At 45.9% G+C, this 20,050-nt stretch overlaps 1 protein-coding gene and 1 pseudogene across 1 annotated transcript; one reads left to right on the top strand and one right to left on the bottom strand.

Moving 5' to 3' along the window:
• Positions 1 to 5,777: 5,777 nt before the first annotated feature.
• On the bottom strand, positions 5,778 to 7,714 carry LOC125413455 (myosin regulatory light chain 2, smooth muscle minor isoform pseudogene; annotated as a pseudogene).
• A 4,561-nt stretch (positions 7,715 to 12,275) lies between these two features.
• Ccdc166 (coiled-coil domain containing 166) lies at positions 12,276 to 13,183 on the top strand. Its single transcript, XM_085679179.1, is given in 3 exon segments — positions 12,276 to 12,949; positions 12,952 to 13,018; positions 13,020 to 13,183. Coding segments are annotated over 3 exon segments (615 nt in total). The 5' UTR covers positions 12,276 to 12,504; the 3' UTR covers positions 13,123 to 13,183.
• The last annotated feature ends 6,867 nt before the right edge of the window (positions 13,184 to 20,050 follow it).

Here is a 20,050-nt window from a genome sequence, read left to right as displayed (position 1 = left end):
GGGTTCTTGAAAGCAAACTCAGACCCTTTGGTAAAGCAGCAAGTGCTCTTTTGTTTTTTGTTTGTTTGTTTGTCTTTCTTTCTTTTTGGAAATAGGCATCTCTGTGTAAATTAGTTTATTTATTTTTGGAAATAGGTGTTCTCTCTGTATAGTCTTGGCTGTCCAGTAATTCATTCTGTATACCAGGCCTGACCTTAACCAAACAGATTCATCTGCCTCTGCCTCCTGAGTGCTGGGATTAAAGACATGTGCCCTCAATGCCTGGTCAACAAGTACTCTAAACCACTGAGCCACCTCTCCAGCCTATCTTTATTTACTTTCAAACAGATTTATTTATTAGTGTGTGTGCATGCATGTGTATGTGGTACCACATGAGTGCAGGTGCCCAAAGAGGCCAGAGGAGAACATTGGATTCCCTAAGGAAACAAACACAGCCCCCCTGCAAGACCAGCAATGCCCTCAACCACTGAGTCATCTTTTCAGCTCCAAATTTTCTTCTGTAAATCTTTTTAAAAATTATTTCAACTCATGTCTGGTAAATACTTTAACTCCTTTATATGTATCGCCATCTTTCCTGGCATGGAAGCTACCTTAATCAGGCTGTGTATCAAAAGTTCCTAAAAGTTGTTTAATGTTTGTATCAGTTGTCCTGACCTGCATGGGAACAGGTCATAAAAAAAGAAAATGCAAGAGCATCCCCCTACCTTGCACGCTAAAATTCCTTCCTGGACATAAGCAACATCTCTCTCTCCTCCTAAGATTCCGTAGCCAACCAAAGCCAATTCTACTAAAGCTCACTCTGGGGAACCATCTGGGTTTAGTGAGATTCCTGACAGAGCATGGGCGAAGGGGTTATTTAGTGGAGTGTGGATGCTCCCGCTCATCAAAAGGCTGCTTTGGAAGTCTGACCCAACAGGGATGGCGGCTTTCCCACAACCCTTAGACAGAGCCCTCTCCCCTAACTCTTCCCTCCCTTTAGCCTCTAGCCCCTCCCTGAGGTCACACGCTAAGGCAGGGTTGCACACAACAGGAGGTATGGGGTGACTGCAGACTCAGGTGAAGTTCCCGTGACTGTCTTCATACCTCTGTGAGGGGATGCAGACAGTCAAGGAACCCTGCTAGAGTGATCTTGCACAAATGGGCGTGGCTGAACTCCCAAAGGTGGCAGCTGTTTGACCTGGACAGTCATCTATAACAGACCCATCATAGATAGGACATAGACTGATTACTTCCCCTATGTTTTTTTTGTCTTTTCCTAGTATTCTGTAGTAAATTAGGTTCCACTTTCATATTAAAAGATAGTATTTTAAGACCAACATCTAGACAAGATCTCCCGAGAAAACTGGAAGCATGGTGGAGAAAAAGGGAGAACAGAAGCAGGGGGAAGGGAGAAGGTGAGGGAGGAGGAGAACAAGCGCGAGGGAATGGGATGGTCAAGATGGGGGAAGGATAGAGAGGGAGAGCAAGGAAAGAGATATCTTGAATAAGGGAGCCTTTATGGGGCTAGCGTGAAACCATGCACCAGAGAAATTCCCAGAAATTCACAAGAATGATCCCAACTAAGGCCCTAAGCAATAGTGGAGAGGGTGCTTGAACTGGCCTTCCCCTGTAATCAGATTGATAACTACCTTAATTGTCATCATAGAACCTTCATCTGATGGAATCAGATGCAGAGATCCACAGCTAAGTACTGGCCCAAGGTTCTGGAGAACAGTCTAGAAGAGGGAGGAGTGATAATATGAGCAAAGGAGTCAAGACCATGATGGAGATACCCGCAGAAACAGCTGACCTGAGACAGTTCCCACTGACTCCAAGGTGATAGCAGGGGCATCTGCATAGGACCAAAATAGGCCCTCTGAATGTGGGTGGCAGTTGTGTGGCTTGGGTAGTCTGTGGGGTCACTGGTAGTAAGACCAGGATTTATCCCTAGTTCTTGAACTGGCTCTTTGGAGCCCTTTCTTTTTGGAGGGATATCTTGCTCAGCCTAGATATAGAGAGTGGGCCTTGAGTCTGCCTCAAAGTAATATAGGAAGGAAGCCTGACCCTTTCTGAGGAGTGAATGGGGGTGAGGTGGAGGGAAGGTGGGAGGAATGGGAGGAGGGGAGGAAGTGGGAACTGGAATAGGTTTGCAAAATGAGAAAATATTGTTTTAATCTTTATAAATATTTAATATTTATCTTAACCAAATATTTAATCTTAAATGAATAAATTAATACTTAAAAAGACTTCAATATCTAGTTGTTTTAGAAGACTCTCATAAAGCATCAAGTTGCTTTAAATATTAGTACTAAAAGAGATTCTTCCTTGCTTTTAAATTTGGTATTTATTTATGTGTACTGAACCTGAGAGAGTCACAGGACGACTTGCATCATGTGGGTTCCTGCAATCAAATTCTGCTCATCAGACTCAGTGGCAAGAACCTTAACCTACTGAGCCATCTCACGAGACCCTAAACTTAGGATCATTTTATTTTTACTTACACATTTTTGAGATCGGGACACATGTAGCCCAGGTTAGCCTTGAACTCCTTGATCTTCCCGCCACCATCTTTCAAGTGCTAAGATCGCAGGATCAATGCCACCAGTACATCATTGATAGATGTTTTCATGAGGAGGTAATGCCTCAATGACCCTGCCACACCTGCCCAGTCAGGCCTATTAACAGTAAGTTCTCAAAACATTAAAAAATGCTTCGCCGTATAGCAAACTCCACAGAATTCAATGCACCCTCTTGGAGAGAGGGTAGCTACCAAAGCTTTGTGTCTTAGTTAGGGTTTCTATTGCTGTGAAGAGACACCATGACCGTGGTCCTTTTATAAAGGAAAACATTTCCTTGAAGTGATGGCTTAGATTTCAGAGGTTTAGTGCATTGTCATCATGACAGGGAATGTGGTGGCCTGCAGGCAGACACCTGCAGGTGGTGGTGGCTGCCTCTCAACCAGAAGGTGACCGGAAGAGGATTAGCTCACTAGACGTAGCTTCAGCATACGTGAGGCGTCAAAGCCTTCCTCCCCAGTGACACACTTCATCCAACAAAGCCACTCACACTCCAACAAAGCCACACCTCTTTTTTTATTTTGATTCTATATTTCTCATACTATTTTTTTTGGTTTTTTACTGTTTTTATTGACCTATATATTTTTCTCTGCTCTCCACTCTTTCTCCCCTCCTCTTCTACCCTCTCCCATGGTCCCCATGCTCGCAATTTACTCAGGAGATCTTGTCTTTTTCTATTCCCATGTAGATTAGATCCATGTATATCTCTCTTAGTGTCCTCATTGTTGTCTATTCACTGGGATTGTGATTTGTGGGCTGGTTTTCTTTGCTTTATGTCTAAAAACCACCTATGAGTGAGTACATGTGATAATTGTCTTTCTGAGTCTGGGTTACTTCACTCAATATGATGTTTTCTAGATTTAACCATTTGCCTGCAAAATTCAAGATATCATTATTTTTCTGCTGTGTAGTACTCCATTGTGTAAATGTACCACATTTCCCTTATCCATTCTTCTGTCGAGGGGCATTTAAGTTGCTTCCAGGTTCTGGCTATGACAAACAGTGCTACTGTGAACATAGTGGAGCACATGTCCTTGTCAAAGCCACACTTCTTTTTTTTTTAAAGTAATTTTATTAAATTATAAAAGTTTCCATTTACGCCCCTCTTCCCAACACCCTCCCACTCCCCCCCTCCTCCTCCCTCTTTGTCCCTAAGGGCAGTCAGGGTTTCCTGCCCTGTGGGAAGTTCAAGTTCCTCCCCCCTCCCTCCAGGTCCAGGAAGGTGAGTATCCAAACAGACTGGATCCCAAAAATCCAGTATATGCAGAGGAAACTAGTCCCAGTGTCATTGTCAATGGCTTCTCAGAAAGACTCCAGGCCAGCCACATTCAGAGAATCCAGCCACATTCAGAGAATCTGGTTGGATCACGTGCTCGTTCAGTCGCAGTTCAACTGCCCTTGGTAAACTCTCATTAGATCCGACCCCTTGTATCAGAGGGTGATAGCATCCCTCGCAGTCCTTCGTCATTTTCTTCGTCCTTCTGCTCCTCATTTGGACCTTGGGGGGCTCAGTCCGGTGCTCCAATGTGGGTCTCCATCTGTATCGCCATCCATCGCCAGATGAAGGATCACCATAGTGATAAGCAAAATATTCATCAGTATGGTTATGGGCCAAGGCCGGTTCAGGCACCCTCTCCTCTGTCCAGAGAACAATCTGGGGATCTCTCCTTGGACCTGGGATCCCATATATAATCAAGTTTCCTGTAAACCCTAAAAAGACTCCCTTAGTTGAAATATATTCTTCCCTGCTCCCATATTCATACTTCCTCCCTTCCCCCCATTGCGGTCAACCGAGCTTTCTCCATTCCTCCCCTACTCCCTTCTCTCTAACCCTCTCCCCTTCCAACAACCCTCCCACCCCCCCCCCATGCACCCAAGGTTACCTGGGACTCTTGACTATTTCCTACCTCCTGGCGGATAGCTAAATAATCTTCATCAGGTTCGTCTTCTTATTTAGCTTCTCTAGGATCACGAATAATAGGCTCAAAGACCTTTAATTATGGTTAGAATCCACTTATGAGTGAATACATACCGTGTTCCTCTTTTTGAGTCTGAAAGCCACACTTCTTAATAGTGCTTCTTTCCATGAGCTCACGAGGGCCAAGTCCACTCAAACTACCACACTCAGGAAGTAAACAACACTTACAGGTTCCAGAAATCTGAAAGTTACGAGATTCACAGTGGCCCTGCCAAGGTTACCCAAGCTCCATTGCTCATTCACAGTGAGATTCCCCTCTGTGCCTTCACTTGGAGCCAAAAGACTCTCCTATTAAGCTGCCTGCAAGTCCCGTAGGTGACTGCTGGAATGCAGATTTCCTGGATCTTCACCCATGCTGGGGTGGGCTTTTTGGTGATTCAGTTGCCTTTGAGTGGTTCGTGTTCTGGTAAGTAGCCTCAAGAATTTGAAGCTGGACTTGGGTGGAGCAGTTTCTGTGGTCCTTTGTTCATGTCTCCCCAGGAAAAGTCACACAGCTGGAGGATTATTAAAATCTTTGCTTAAACGTGGTTTCATAAACTCAAGGATCCTCAAATCTGTCTACACCTAGCAAGCGTGGACAAACCTGAGCAGAAATTCTACTAAGAGACTGCATGAGTCTCAGAAGAGACTTTGGACTTTTAAACAGTGTTGAGACTGTTATGGACTATGGGGACTTTTGAAGTCGGACTGAATGCATTTTGCACCATGATATTGTTACAAGCTTGGGTGGGGGCAGGGAATGGAGTGTGGTAATTTGGATGTAACTGGCCCTGTAAAGCTCATAGGGAGTGTTACTATTATGAGGTGTGTTTTTATTGGAGTGGGTGTGGCCTTGGGGGTGGGCTTTGAGAACTCATACATGCTCAAGTCACACTCGGTGTTCATTTCACTTCCTGTTGTCTGTGGATCAAAGATGTAGAATTTTCAGCTCCTTCTCCAACACCATATCTGTCTGCCTGCCTCCAGATCCTACCATGATAACGGACTAAAGCTCTGTAACTGCAAGCCACCCAATTAAAGTTTTCCTTTACAAAAGTCACCGTGGTCATGGTGTCTCTTCACAGCAACAGAAACCCTAAGGAAGACAGAAGTCGGTACTGGGAGTGCACACAGCAGGTGCAGATACAAGCTGTCCATCAGAGTGGTCCTGCAGGTTGAGGTTTCTAACAGGAGAGAAACAGATTCACAGCCCCAAGGTCATGCTTCCCCAGGCTTTAGAGGACCATTCACAATTCAAAAGTTTATCATTCAGGGGGGAAAAATTGAGTGAAGAACTTCTCGGGGGGAAAAATTGGCTTTGTGCGGGCTGCGGTTATCTGGGAGAGACAGGAGTGCCCATAAACCAAACTGTTGAAACTGACAGAAAACCCTGTTTCCAGTCTGTTCTAAAGATGCATGTGCCCCCAAATGCTTAAGAATAAATACAAGACAAGGAAGCCAAAAAAAGCTGTAATGCTAAGGATAAAAATCTCAGAAATACCCCAAGTGGCAGAAAGAATGTTCGTCCGTTTGTCTGTCTGGAATCCAGTATCCAGTCATCTTTGTCTTTTGCTCCCTTTTGAAGGATGCTTGTGAACTCCATGCAGCTGGAATCCCTTTGTCCCAACGGGGGCTTCTCTGTACAGTTCACCCGATCCCTCCACTGTACACAATCACGCACAGATGTCAGCGGCTCCCTAAGGTAGCCTTTCTGGGTTAGTCACTTCTTCATCAAAGCAAGCATCCCTGATGACATCTTCAGGACCTGGGTCTATCAGCTTCTCACCCAACATAGTGAGGAACATGGTGAAGCTGATGGAGCCTAGTGCCTCATTCATCTGGTGTCCAGGTATCCATCAGTTAGATTCTTCCCCAGCGAGGCTCGTAGACCATGCACCTCTTCCTTGTCCAGGAAGCCAGCCCAGTTCTAGTTGATCATGTTCAAAGTTTCTTTTACCTCCTCGACCTGTGATTGGTCAAATATTGCAAACACATTGGGCGTCACGTTGCTGAGGGCTCTTCTTGGTGATCTTGACTGTTGCCCTTTTGCTTGGCACAGTGATAGTTAAGTCTCTGCACAGCCAACAGAATCAGAACATCTGGGCAAGTCAGTGCTCTGTGTGCTATTTTGTCACCGCTCTGCTAACCCAGCACGCCCCCAGCCGCCACCTCTGACACCAGCAAGAAAGTTGGCAGACAGTCATGTTTTCTAGTCAAGGTCGAATCCCACAAGGATGCTGTCTGTGTAGAATTAATAGCAAAAAGGGAAACACCGAATTCTTGATGTACCGCTTAAGATCTCTGGATGTCTGGCCTACTAGGAAAGAAAACTTGTAGTGATACTTTGCTTGTGTTTTAACAAATAAAGCTTACCTGAAGATCAGAGTGCAGAGCTAAGCCACTAGAGGCCGGGCAATGGTGGCACACACACACACCTTTAGTCCCAGGACTCAGGAGACAAAGGCAGAGGGATCTCTGTTCAAGTTCACGGCTACCCTGGGCTAAACGAAATCTATCCAATCTCAAAGAGAAACAGCTCATACAAAGGTGATCCTAGCACTTGGGACCACATGCCTTTAATCCCAGCACTAGGGAGGTGGAGACAGGAGTGATATGACTGGGCAAAGAGAGGAATATAAGGTGGGAGGAGACAGGAGCTCTTTGTAGTCTGAGGCAGCAGTTTGAAGCAGCCAGACTGACTAGTCAGTCTGAGACAGCAGTCTAGGCAGCCAGTCTGAGACAGCAGTCTAGGCAGCCAGTCTGAGGATGCAGTCTGAGGACAGGATTACCCCTTTGATCTGAGCACTGGTATAGGTAAGAACTCTAGTGACTGGCCACACTGCTTCTCTGATTCTTTACTCCCTGATAGCTGACTCCGAGTCTTTATTATTCAGACCAACTAGAACTCGCACAACAAAAGCTAATAAGGTGCTGAGCTGTGGGAAGGTAGGGCCTCAGGAAAAAAGTACACTGGTCAAAAATGGACCTAATGTTTTGCAGGCAGAGTTTTTCATCAGGCCCTTCAGCCATCTCTGTTCCTCCAGCCAGCTCCCAAATAACCACACTGAGAATTATTATTAATTATAAATGCTCAACTGATAGCTTGGGGCTTAGTTTTACTACTAACTAGCTCTTATATCTTAAACTAACCCATATTTCTTATCTACATGGCAGTACCCTTTTCTCAGCACAGCATGTTCATCTCCGGCTTCCTCAGCATCTAACTGACAACCCTGCCCTCCATCTTCCCTGAGCTGTCTTTTGTCCTCTCTAGGTATTGGCCATTAGCTCTTTATTAACCCAAGAAGAAAGTGGTTTGACAAAGACACATCTTCACGGTGTGCGAAAAGATTATTCCATAGCAATTCTTAATATGAGGGGCATTAAGAACTCATTAACTGGGGCTGGAGAGATGGCTCAGAGGTTAAGAGCATTGCCTGCTCTTCCAAAGGTCCTGAGTTCAATTCCCAGCAACCACATGGTGGCTCACAACCATCTGTAATGAGGTCTGGTGCCCTCTTCTGGCCTGCAGGCATACACACAGACAGAATATTGTATACATAATAAATAAATATTTAAAAAAAAAAAGAACTCATTAACTCATGGACAAGCAGGAGGTACTAAGCTCCTGTCTTCCCTAGCTAACAGCTGGTACCTTCTTAGCTGGGTCCTTTGTGTTTGTTCTGTTTATTTGACCTGTGTAAAGGAAGAGGGGAGGAGATCTTGAGTCCCAGAAGAATGGGAAATTTGGGATGGGAACTATGCTAGACAAGAAGAAAAAAATCTATTTCCCGAAGAACAAAGTCAATAAGGAATTAAGGTGAGGTGGTGTCAGGAAAATACAATTAGGTGAAGGGACTCTGGACAACTAGAGTGTGATGAGCATGGCTCTGGCAGACCTTGCCCTTCTCCTGTTTCCTCTTCCTTACTAAACTGTTAGATTGGATTCCTAAAGCTAGCCACCAAGGCCTATTCCTTCATTTGGCCACTTCCTCCTCCTGAGACTGACTACCAAGATCCAGCTAGCAAAGTATTCAAGTTCAGCAATCATAAACCCCCTTTGGGGTAACCTGCCAGATTGAAATTAAGCACCTCATCCTAACACTGGGTTTTCCATTTTACCTTTATAAACCACCATTTGCCTATTGGCCATGTCTGTCTCCTCTATATCCAGAGGCTGTCCTTATCCCCCTAGGACAAAAGCCCCTTCCCTGTCTCCTTTGTTCCCTTCCCCTTCTCACTTGTCCTTTATCTCCTGTCCTAGTCTCTTATTCCCTGCCCTCTGTCTCTTGGGGCAAATAAATCCCCTTTGTGCTGAGAACTTGTGTAGGGTAAAAGGACCAACCAAAGAAACACACCCTGGCCCTGAAACCAGAGTCAAAACATTAAAAAGAGCCAGTGAAAGAAACACACTTTGACCCTGCTGAACTCTGTTGACCGAGGCTTCTGTCCTGCCCAGCTGTCGTTCAGCCCCAGAGAAATCACACAGAGATCAACATTAATTATAAACTGATTGGTCTAGAATCTCAGGCTTCTTATTAACTCTTTTAACTTAAATTAGCCCTAGATGCAAAGGAAACTAACCGGGTGGAACAGAAACCTCTTTCAACAGAATGGCACCCACATGGACAACTGCATCCACATAAAGCCTGAGAGAGCTTGGGAAGTAATTCTAGACATAAAATAATAGAGTTAAGCATGGCTTGTTGGTGGGCTCTGCTTGCTAGAGGCAAGTGCTCTCATTTAAGAGAGGCTTCCTGACTCAGCTTTGGTTGCAAAACTTTGCAACTCTTTTTTTTAAATATTTTTTATGGTTTATTTAACTTTATTTTATGTGCATTGGTGTGAAGGTGTCAGATCCCCTGAAACTGGATCTTCAGACAGTTGTGAGCTGCCATGTGGGTGCTGGGAATTGAACCCGGGTCCTCTGCAAGAGCAGTCAGTACTCTTAACCACTGAGCCATCTCTCCAGCCCCACTTTGCAACTCTTTTAAGAGGTCCTGCCATGAAACACTTAAATGGTGTTGATGAAAAGCTGACCACATGCTTTCTGGTGGTGGCAGGAACCTTGAAATGCTATAGAGCTGTGGCAATTAACATAGATCCAGCTAGTACCTCTGCCATGAGACTAGACTCGCAGCAAAAAAGCTAAGAAATGGGTTGAATCCAGCTATCAAAGCCACAGCTTTAATCCCAGCCATATCACTTAGCAAATTAAAGATTCATGTGGTCAGAAAAAGAAAGATATACAGTAAAGATAGATTCAAAGATTAAAAAAAAACCTCTAAATGGCATTGTGTGTTTAAAAATATAAGTGGGTGTGAAAAATAAGGATAAAGTCCTTAAAATAAAAAGAGAGAGAGAGAGAGAGTAGTTGGGTGTGGTAGCAAACACCTTTAACCCCAACACTTTGGAGGCAGAGGCAGCAGGTGGATCACTGTGAGTTCAAGGACAGCCTGGTCGACAGAGTGAATTCCAGGACAGCCAAAGATACAGAAAAACCTTGTCTCAAAAAGCAAAAATTAAAAATAAAAATAAGAGAGTTTAAAGTAAAGCCACGTAAAGATGAAAAATACACAGAGAGTCTGGATACTGTTTTTAAATTGATGGCTGAGGAAGGAACAAAAGCTGCTAAAAGATACTTTATTATAAATGCTGCTGGATTAATCCAACATACATATTTTGAAAATGCCTTGACTTCAAAATTTAAATCAAAAGGTATGTTACTTTGGAGAAGAGGTTTTGTTTTAGTTTCTGCAGGAAATGAGAAGCTGTGGATTCAATCTGAGTTAAGAAAAATCAGGTTTGATCAGGGAAGACCACCTGAGAAATCTCCGGTAGGAAAGGATGGCCAAGATGTCTGAGTTCTGCATCCAGAACAGATTCAAGACTGCTGCCTGAGATGATCAAGACTCACAGAATACTCCAGTCAGGACTTGATCATTTTCTTTAGGTTCCCATAAGATTATCAGCACTCCCAATCAGGAAGTAGCCTGGAAAACTATGCCCACATTCCCAAAAAATGGACTACAGATATTTTCCTTTGTTTAGAATGTTAGTTACAAATTGTTATGGATAATGGTCAGGAGAAAAAACTAAACAAAGGATATTAGATTCAGAGTTCTTGTTTTTAAAAAGTGGGGGGAGTGCTGTGGGACAATGGTCCTTTATCCTGTCACTTGTATTTTTAATAAAATGCTGAATGGCCGGTAGCCAGGCAGGAAATAGAGACAGGACAATGAGAATTCTGGGAAGAGAGAAGTTTCAGTCTTCAGTCGTCACCCAGAGAGGAAGCCAGACACAGAGCAAGCAAGATGTGACTGACTCACTGAAAAAGGTACCAAGCCATGTGGCTAACACAGACAAGAGTTATGGGCTAATGTAAGATATAAGAGTTAATTTTAAAAAGCCTGAGATACTAGGCTAATCAGCATTTTATTAATATAATATATTAATAAAATTTAGTAATATAAGTGACAGGATAAAAGGCCATTGTCCCACAGCAGAATTGAATACAAAAACCAACCATCCCCTGATCAGGAAAACCAACCAACCCCTGACCATGAAACCCAGCCACTCTCTGAGCTTGTCCAAACGTGGGGACTAAAATATGACCAACTCCCACCCTGAAAACCTTCATCCTGGAAAAACTCCACCCCCAAGAAGTCCTATATAAGTCCTGTGCCTGTTCAGTGTGCTGCTGCCACCATGGCAGAGGCAGTCCCCCACCCCCGAATTCCTCCCTCTTAGTAAATCTTTTTAATGAAGTTTGGATGATGCCCTTCTTTCTCCAGAGTAGAGCAAAGCGGAGCAGAGAAATAACAGCTTTTCACTGGAGCCTGAGTGCAGAACGGAGCAGAACTAAAACACTTTCACTTGGGAAACCTTCCTCTAGCCGACCAGAGTTGCTACACTCCAGCGGACCTGAGCAGAGCTACAACTTCAGTGAGGACACTCTCCGCCTGCTCTGCCGAAGCAGAGTTGTTACAGTGGGGAAACTTCCCTGGAGCAGGGCTGTTAGCTGCTAAACTTAAGGTGACTTTGTGGTATTCCTTGGCTCCTGACTTCCAGGATTCCTTTCCATCTGAGCTGTAATGCTTACAACTTGGCCCTTGGGGATCCTAAGCCAATACTTTTCCTTTCATTAGAAATATAAAAAACACTGTTTCAAGCCAAATTTGTAGGCCAGTTATTTTTGTTCTTTTTTTTTTAATTGGATGTGCAGGTTTTGCAAAGTTGTAAAGTAAAATTTCACTTTTGCTACTGAGTCTCCAGTACTCAGATGATGAAGCAAGGATCGATGCTTATCATGCATAGTACCCAAAAGAGCTTCATGCCTCCCAGTAGTCCCATTCCGCCAAGGCCTCAGATACCAAGAGTCCCCTTAGAAATGCTGTGTGGAGAGGCTTCATACTGAGAGCATGTAGACTTCATAAGGACAGATGGGCAAGTGCTCGCTGAAAGCTGGATGGAGGGGGCGTGGAAAAGAGTCCTTGGTGGAATAACAGTAAGAGCACAAAGACCCTGGTGAGTGGAGAATGGGACTTGGAAGTTAGTTCAATGTCTTGAAACTGAATGTTTGCCTGACTACGACTATATCCCTGCAGTCATGCAAGGATGTAAGAAACGGCAGGGAATGAAAGATTGAATCAAGCTGTTGCTAGAGCAACGGAATGGGATTGGAGCGGGGGGGGGGGGGCAGCGACTAAGTTCTGTCTCCATAGAGGTTGCGCAGGCTGGACATCAACATTCCTAGACGTACACTCCAGGATGCGACAGCCGATGCCTGGAGGGAGCCCTCAGGTACAGGTTGGGCAAGATGTTTTCTGATCTCTAATCCTGCCTGCTCTAAATCTTATAAACTGAAGATGCATCCCTGAACCTAGGGTGTAGTTCTCCAGAATTTTAGGGGTAAGGAAGGGGGCTAGGTGAGCTGAGGGAGCCGGTGGGGCACGGTGCTCTCCTGAGTCCAGCTGGCTCCAGCCTCAAGCCATGGCGCCCAAGAAGAAGCGCGGAGCAAATGCTGGGCGCAAGCAGACGGGCGAGAACGCTGAAGCCCCACTCTCCGAGCGCGCGCAGTACCTGCAGCGCGAGTACTCGCTGCTCTCAGAGAAACTGGTGTCCTGTGAGCACCGGGTGGACGAGGTGCTGCAGAACAATAAGTTCCTGGACAGCGAGGCGCAGCGCTTGCGCGAAGAAAACCGGCTTTATGCCAGTTATGTGAGCGCGCACACTCAGCGCTGCGCCAACACCATCGTGCGCCTAGAGGACCAGAACCGCGTGGACCTGGCACAGATCCGGTGGCAACGAGCCGAGCTGGCGTCACTTTACCAAGGGCGCGAGGACGGGGTGCGTGCACAGCTGCTGGAAATGAAGACGCGCGCGGAAAACATGACAAAGCGGGTGCTGGAGCTGCAGCCCTACAAGGCCAGTGAGCGCTCCCCCGCGGACCGGGCGGGGTCGAGAGGGATGGGCGCGCTCCCACCGGTCCGCTGATCCCGCGTCCCCCGCTACAGGAACTGCAGCTGGAGCAGCTGGCGCGAATCCGGACCCTGGAGCGCGAGCTGCTGCACATGCGCGTGGAACACACGCAGCTCCTCCACCGGGTGAAGCGACGCTTCCTGGATGACAAGGTTGCTTTTGAGCGCGAGGCACGCATGCACGTGCAGACCCTGACACGCCGCTCAGAGCGGGAGGCGGCGCGTGCCCTCATTGCTCACACACAGGCCATCAAGATGGACAATGGGCGTCTCCGACTTGAACTCTTGAGGCTTCTCCATCGGTTCCAGTTACTGCAGGACATGAAACAACAGCTGCTAGAGCAGCGGGAGCAGCTGCGCAGGGATCACGAGGACATGCGGAACCTGCAGCACGTGCACGACTGGCTTCACAGGGGCCCCGGGGGGCCTCCACTCTGGCAGCCATCCCGAACTCACCAACCTGACTCGCCTATCGGGTCACCTGACTCCCTGTTGGAATCACCCTATACAAGTGCCCAGGCTATTGCCCAATCACGTGTGGCCTCCCGGGCCCCGTCGGTGGTCCAGTCACACCGAGCCTCCATGACTTCTGTAATGGCCTATGATTCTTCTCTGGTCCCGTCTCTGAAGGCTGGGTCTGCGATTACTCTCGTGGGTCCATCCCATCCGGGATCCCGAGTCCCATCACTGAGTCTCTCGCAACGAGGCTCGCAGATCTCGTTTATGACACAGTCACGAAAGAACTCAAGGGTTGCATCCCTGGCCGTATCATCCGCTACCTCTGTCTTTCAGCCGCGATCGCGCGAGGGCTCCAGGATCTCTCCACAGCCCTCCTTTCGTGAATCCTCTCAAGACACTGACACCTCTGCAAAGTCTGGCTTCAGGCTTCTCTCCAGTCTGTCCCAGGATCGGGTTCCTCTCAGCCCACCACAGGAAGAGACAGCAAACACCGATCATGACACAGAAGTTGTACTGGGGCAAACCTGACTCCATGATGGGAGGAGGCCAGTAGGACCGTGGGGTGGGAGAGACATATTCTGAAAGCTTTCCTGGTACATAACATCTTTAAGATGTTAATAAAGTGCAAAATAAACCTTATGATGGTCTGGCACCTGCCTGGTTCACCACCCTATATTTCAGGTGTTCAGAGGCCTGCCATGCAGGCTACAAGGGAGCTTGATGTCTCCTTGTCTGCTGGAATTTGATGTCCTTCCACCAACAGCCAACCTGGGTAGGGAGCTAGCAAGGCTGGCTTGGGCTGTGCTCAGGGGAAGTAGGGTAGTATGATTTCAAGAGAATTTCTTTTTTAAAAAAATTTTAGGAAAGATGTATTTATTTATGTACTTTATTTTTTAAATATTTATTATGTATACAATATTCTGTTTGCGTGTATGCCCAGAAGAGGGCACCAGATCTCATTACAGATGGTTGTGAGCCACCATGTGGTTGCTGGGAATTGAACTCAGGACCTTTGGAAGGGCAGGAAATGCTCTTAACCTCTGAGCCATCTCTCCAGGACCCTTCAAGGGAATTTCTGCAGAAGAGAACAGATTATGTCATCATCACCACAGGAGAACCTACCAGGGCTTTACCAATCATTTAAAAAATATATTTTCCAATTTAGGGAAGACTGCAAGAATTATCTGGGAATTCCAATTGCCACACATCTGGATGAATAGGGATACGTGTTATGTTTGGTACCTTGAGTCATCTGGGATTCTGCTGGAGACAGTTATGCCCCTTATTTTAAACACATCCCTGTGTGTTTACCGGATAGAAATTTGATCTGTTTCTTCTGGTACTGGGGTTGAACCAGGGTCATATGCATGATAAACAAACCTGAGCTACATCGTCAGCTCTGTCCAGTATTTCTTCAAAACACAATCACAGTTGGGTGGTGGTGGCACACACCTTTAATCCCAGCACTTGGGAGGCAGAGGTAGGCAGGTCTCTGTGAGTTTGAGGTCAGCCTGGTCTACAAGGGCTAGTTCCAGGACAATTAGGGCGGCAACACAAAGGAACTCTTGCCTCGAAAAAAACAAAACAAAACAAAAAACAAACAAAAAACAATAACAAAAACACAGTCACCTCGGAGAAAATACTATCAGCAAAATCATACTAACCAATTAGATTTTGTCACTCACCCCAAAGGTGTCTGTAGCGAGCTATGCCCCTTTCCTAGATCATATCTTGCAAGCCATTGTCCTGTCTTTAGCAGTCTGGAAGTCCAACTCCCAGGCCACTACCCAGGTAACTCAGAGAAACACTTCTTAGGAGCAAGGATTGCAAGATTTCTATAATAACTTCACACGTGATTTGAGGGTCATTTTCTTTTGTTCTTCTTTAATTCTAATTCTCTTGTCCTAATTGTCTATCATGTCTTAGCTCTAACTCCTTAGTTCCAATTCTATAGTTCTAAATCTTTTTCTAATTCTGTCTCAATTCTCCTTACTTCTCTTTCCATCTAAGCATCAGAAACACTTTCTACAGGAGGTTTGAGGCAATACAAAAAAGTTACAAGGCTCACATCTCATTGATCATAGCTCATTCCTTGGGTAAGCATTAAGGGCACAGCCATTTCCCATGGCAACACAAAGTTTCAAGGTTTCTGGTGTAAGACTGTGACCAGAGGTCGGGAACACCGTGCCTCGTGAGACAAGCTGCAAGGCGTTGTTCTTTGATCAGCTAGACCTGGCAAGCAAAGAATTGGCATGGCATTTTAGGGTGCTTTGTGTTAATAACCTTGGTTAGACACCTGGGTCAAGGAAACCAGTGAATGCCACATGGTTTATAGCTTGCTGGTCAGCGTGTTGCCTGAGATCATAGTCACAGGCAGAGTCCTGCCATCTGCTGGTCTCATAGGACAACCAAATAGCCCCACGCGCACATACCTCCAGGGCTAATGTGGCCAGGGGACCCTGCTGACCACTCACCTGCTTACAAACACCCAATGAGACCCCGTGAGTCGGAGAAGGTAGTGAGGTGGCACCACTCTGAGTGCGGCTGTCTTCACCAGGCCAACTGCCAGAAGCTTCCGAAGTGACAGGATGGAGGAAGCGTCTCAGAGCAGTCATTGTCCACAATGGCCGATAACTCTCTAGAGGTGGCAGGATAGAGATGGTCACTTAGCAGGGTAAAGGAAGCAGGCTGGCCATGTCTTGGCTGTCAACTGGACAAAACTGCAACCAAGCGTAAAAACTATGTTGCTCTGCGCTCCATGGTACGCAAGTCGGGAACCAGGCTCACACACAGGGACACGGGTCATTCTCGATACAAGAATGCCAACTTTATTGTGCTCAGGGGCAGCTTATATAGGGCTCTGGCCATGCCCCAGCTCTCGGGATCTTTCAGTCGCAGGTCCACCAGATTCCACTCCCCTACCATCAAGGTCTCCTGCTCAGAGCAACTGCACGCTGCTCAGAGCAGGGGAAAACAAATTGTTTACAAGAAATTCAGGGTCTAGGGGTCCACAGCCCCCAACAACCAAGCACCGGGACTGCCTGCTCTGGCCAAGAGGCGACAATTAGCAAATAGCTTGCAGTTCACTGCTAAGCTTTGTCACAGTTAACTTCATGCTTCATACAACTATCATGGAGTGTAAGCATTACGGAGGCTCAGCACCAGGTTTGTGGGCCTGGGGGCGGCTCAATGGGTAGTGCTAGGATGGCTTGAAGTTGGCATCCCTCAGCACCCACATAAAAGCCAGGCATCATGGCACATGCTTATCAGTTCACGGGAGGGAGTGTCACAGAGCAGTGGATAGCCTAACTTCCTGACCACCCATTAGAGCAATGGAGCAAAAAAGCCTTCAGGCTCAGTGAAGACTCTGTCTCAAAAAGAAAGAAAGAAAGAAAGAAAGAAAGGAAGGAAGGAAGGAAGGAAGGAAGGAAGAACAAAAGAAAGAAAAAAAGAAAGAAAGAAAGAGAAAGGTTGAGTGACAAAGGACCACTGATGTCTATCGCTGACCTTCACATGCACACACATGTACCCACTTGCAGATATATACACACATATGTGAACACACATACTAAACCAAACCAGGCAAAGGCCAGCTGGTTCTGGAAAGTCACTTAAAACTGAAGTTTGTAGGGCCTGGTGATACAAGCTTGTAAACCCAGCTACTTGGGAGGCTGAGGCAGGAGAATGGAAAGTTCAAGATCAGTCTGAACAATGTGAAGCTGGGGAGGCAGTTGAGAACTTGCCTAGCTCTAGCTAGACTCAATCTCCAGAACTGCAAACCACTCAAGCGGAAGTGCCCACTCCCCGCAGACAAGACGACATACTCCAAGGACAGGCCTTTCTGTGACCACACCCACCTATGAAAGGCCTTCCCAGCTCCACCTACTGGGCATGGACACCTGTCAGCCCTTAGGTGGAAGTCAAACATGCATTTTTGTTTATCTAAGTTTGTATTGTAGAAAGACAGGGAATGTCATCTGCATTCTAGAGGGTGCTCGTCCATTCAGCGGCTCCTGACCTAGAGAAGCCCACACTGCTGCAGCCTGAACAGTTGCCGTGTTGGAACTACAAACTCAGTGTCATGAATGCAGATGTGGGGGTCTTGAACAAGTGACCCAGGCTGAGTGAAATCACACAGGTGGGGCCCCAGTGTGATCAGCACCTTTGTAAGGAGGAAAAATAAGGCTCCAGCTCCCTTCATGTAAGCCAGGAAGAGCTCTCACCAGAAAGCAAGATGCTGCCATTCTGATCTCCCAGCCTCCAGAGCTGAGGAAGAGAGTTTCTGTTTAAGCCAGTCTGTGGTATCTTGCCACGGTCTCCAGCACAGACTAACTTTGAACGGTCAGTGTGTACAAATTAACTTAAAATAAGGAATTAAGGAAACTTCACTCACTCAGCTAACAACTTCCAGTTCCTTCATGCAACCAAAACCCAAACACTGCTCACATTGCCATGGTTGAGAAAACTACTTTTTATGGGACTGGGGGGCGTTGCTGAGTTGCTCTAGTGTCTACCTAGCAGGCATTGATCCCCGGCACTGAATAAAGCCAGGTGTATGGGGTTGCACAACTATAATCTTAGCATTCGGGAGGTGGAAGCAAGAGGTTCAGTCCTGATATCCCTCAGCTTTATGAGTTCAAGGACAGGCTTGGCCTAAATAAGTCTTTAAAACTGGAACAATGACGGGTCATGGGTAAGGGCACTTACAGCGCTGACAGATGACCTGGGTTCTGTTCCCAGCACCCTTAGAACTCACAACCATCTATACATCTAGATTTGAAAATCTTAAAAACAAAACAACTTAAATGCTGGGCACGATGGCACATGCCTTTAAACCTAGCACTTGGGAGGCAGAGGCAGGAGGATTTCTGTGATTTCGAAACCAGTCTGGTCTACAAAGCAGGACAGTCAGGGTTGTCTCAACCCCTTCCCTCTAAATAAAAACAAAACCACAACTCAGGGTAACTTATTAGAATCAAGGCCATTTCTCAACTCCACTTGATTTATGGAACTATCTGCTGTCATCTCCTATGTGCTGTGGCTCGGAACTTTCCCAGCAGAATTTGATCTTCTGCTTCCCATTTCCTTTAAACTCCAAGTCCATGTGCATTTTTTAACTGGAACTTTGAGACAGGTGTCTCTCTTTAGCTCTGGCTGTCCTCTAACTTGCCCTGGTGACCAGGCTGGCCTTGAACTCACAGAGATAACCCTGCCTCTGTCCCCCAAGTGCTGAGATTAAAGGAGTGTGCCACCACAAACTGTAACTTTTAAAAATTAGGTGGATGGGTGTTTTGCCTGCATGAATATCTGTACACCACATGCGTGCCTGGTCCCCACAGAGACCAGAAGGGGGTTGCTGTGGAATAATCTTTTTGTACACTGTGAAGATGTATCTTTGTCAAGGAGTCTTCTGATTAGTTTAAATAAAGAACGGAATGGCCAGTAGCTAGGCAGGAAGAGGTTAGGCAGGACTTCCAGGCAGAGGGAGAGGAAGAGGAGATGAATTCAGGCCTGAGAGGGATGCCAGAAGACACGGGGAGGAAACAGGTGGTGCAAGATGGAAGAGAGGTAAAAAATCATGAAGCAAAATGTAGATTAATATAAATGGGTTCATTTAAGTTGTAAGAGCTAGTAGACAAGCCTAAGCTATGGGCTGAGCTTTCATAATTAATAAGAATCTGTGTCATTTTTTTGTGAGCTGGTAACCCAAAGAAAAATTTGTGATATATGGAGCCCAATATGGGACTCAAATATCTAAACAGGTCCTGGGAAAGTTAAGAAAAGTTCTCGACAAGGAGTCAGATGTAGCTTCTTTGTCCTGCAGTCTCTCAAGTGGGCTGCTGCTTGGCCGCTTACAGAGGCACGGCCTGCAGTCTGGAGCCAGCCACCAGTGCCATGTGCCAGCACCATGCTGTATGCTGAGTCATGCAGCAGCTGACATGGCAGCTTAAGATTTGTCTCCTGTGGTCAGGAAACATCACAGGTGCTTAGTAAAGCCAGGTCCAGACACAAAACACCTCTAAAAAGATACAGTAAGTTTAAAAATGTACTTAGATGCTCAACAAAGAAAAAAATAGGCATAAAAGTCATTGAAAAAATTTAAAATAATGAAGTCTTTAAAATGAGAATAAAGTAATATTTAAAAAAAACATGGAAGGATGGAAAACATAACACAGGACGTTTGGACCTTAGATGTGCTTTGTTAATTTTGAATTTTTGAATGCTAATGAACAGAGTATGGTGGCTTCCGACAGACACTGGACTACGGAAGGGACTGCAGCCTTTACAGACTTTAGGGATGCCTTGGTTTCAAAACGAAAGTCAGAAAATGTATTGCTTTTGGGAAGAGGTTATGCTTTTGTTTCCTAAGGGGGAAAAAAAAGGCTAGATTCATTCAAGGTCGATAGAAATCAAGTTAGATTAGGGGTGGGGGGGGACCCAGAAAATTTTGTTTACAAAGAAATAAACCTAGAAAAACAAGGCAGGCGATGTATATTTTGTCTGTTCAAAAATAAAACAAAAAAGTCATCTTTGGCTGACTTGTGTACAACACAGTCCACAGATATGTATGGTACCTTTGAAAGTTTGTGTTTTCAGAG

This window comes from Myodes glareolus, chromosome 19 (assembly GCF_982192425.1).
Source record: "Myodes glareolus chromosome 19, mMyoGla1.1, whole genome shotgun sequence".
In the NCBI taxonomy this organism is placed as follows: domain Eukaryota; kingdom Metazoa; phylum Chordata; class Mammalia; order Rodentia; family Cricetidae; genus Myodes; species Myodes glareolus.
Note: the sequence above shows the minus strand (reverse complement) of the source record. Positions and strands in the feature narration are given on the sequence as shown.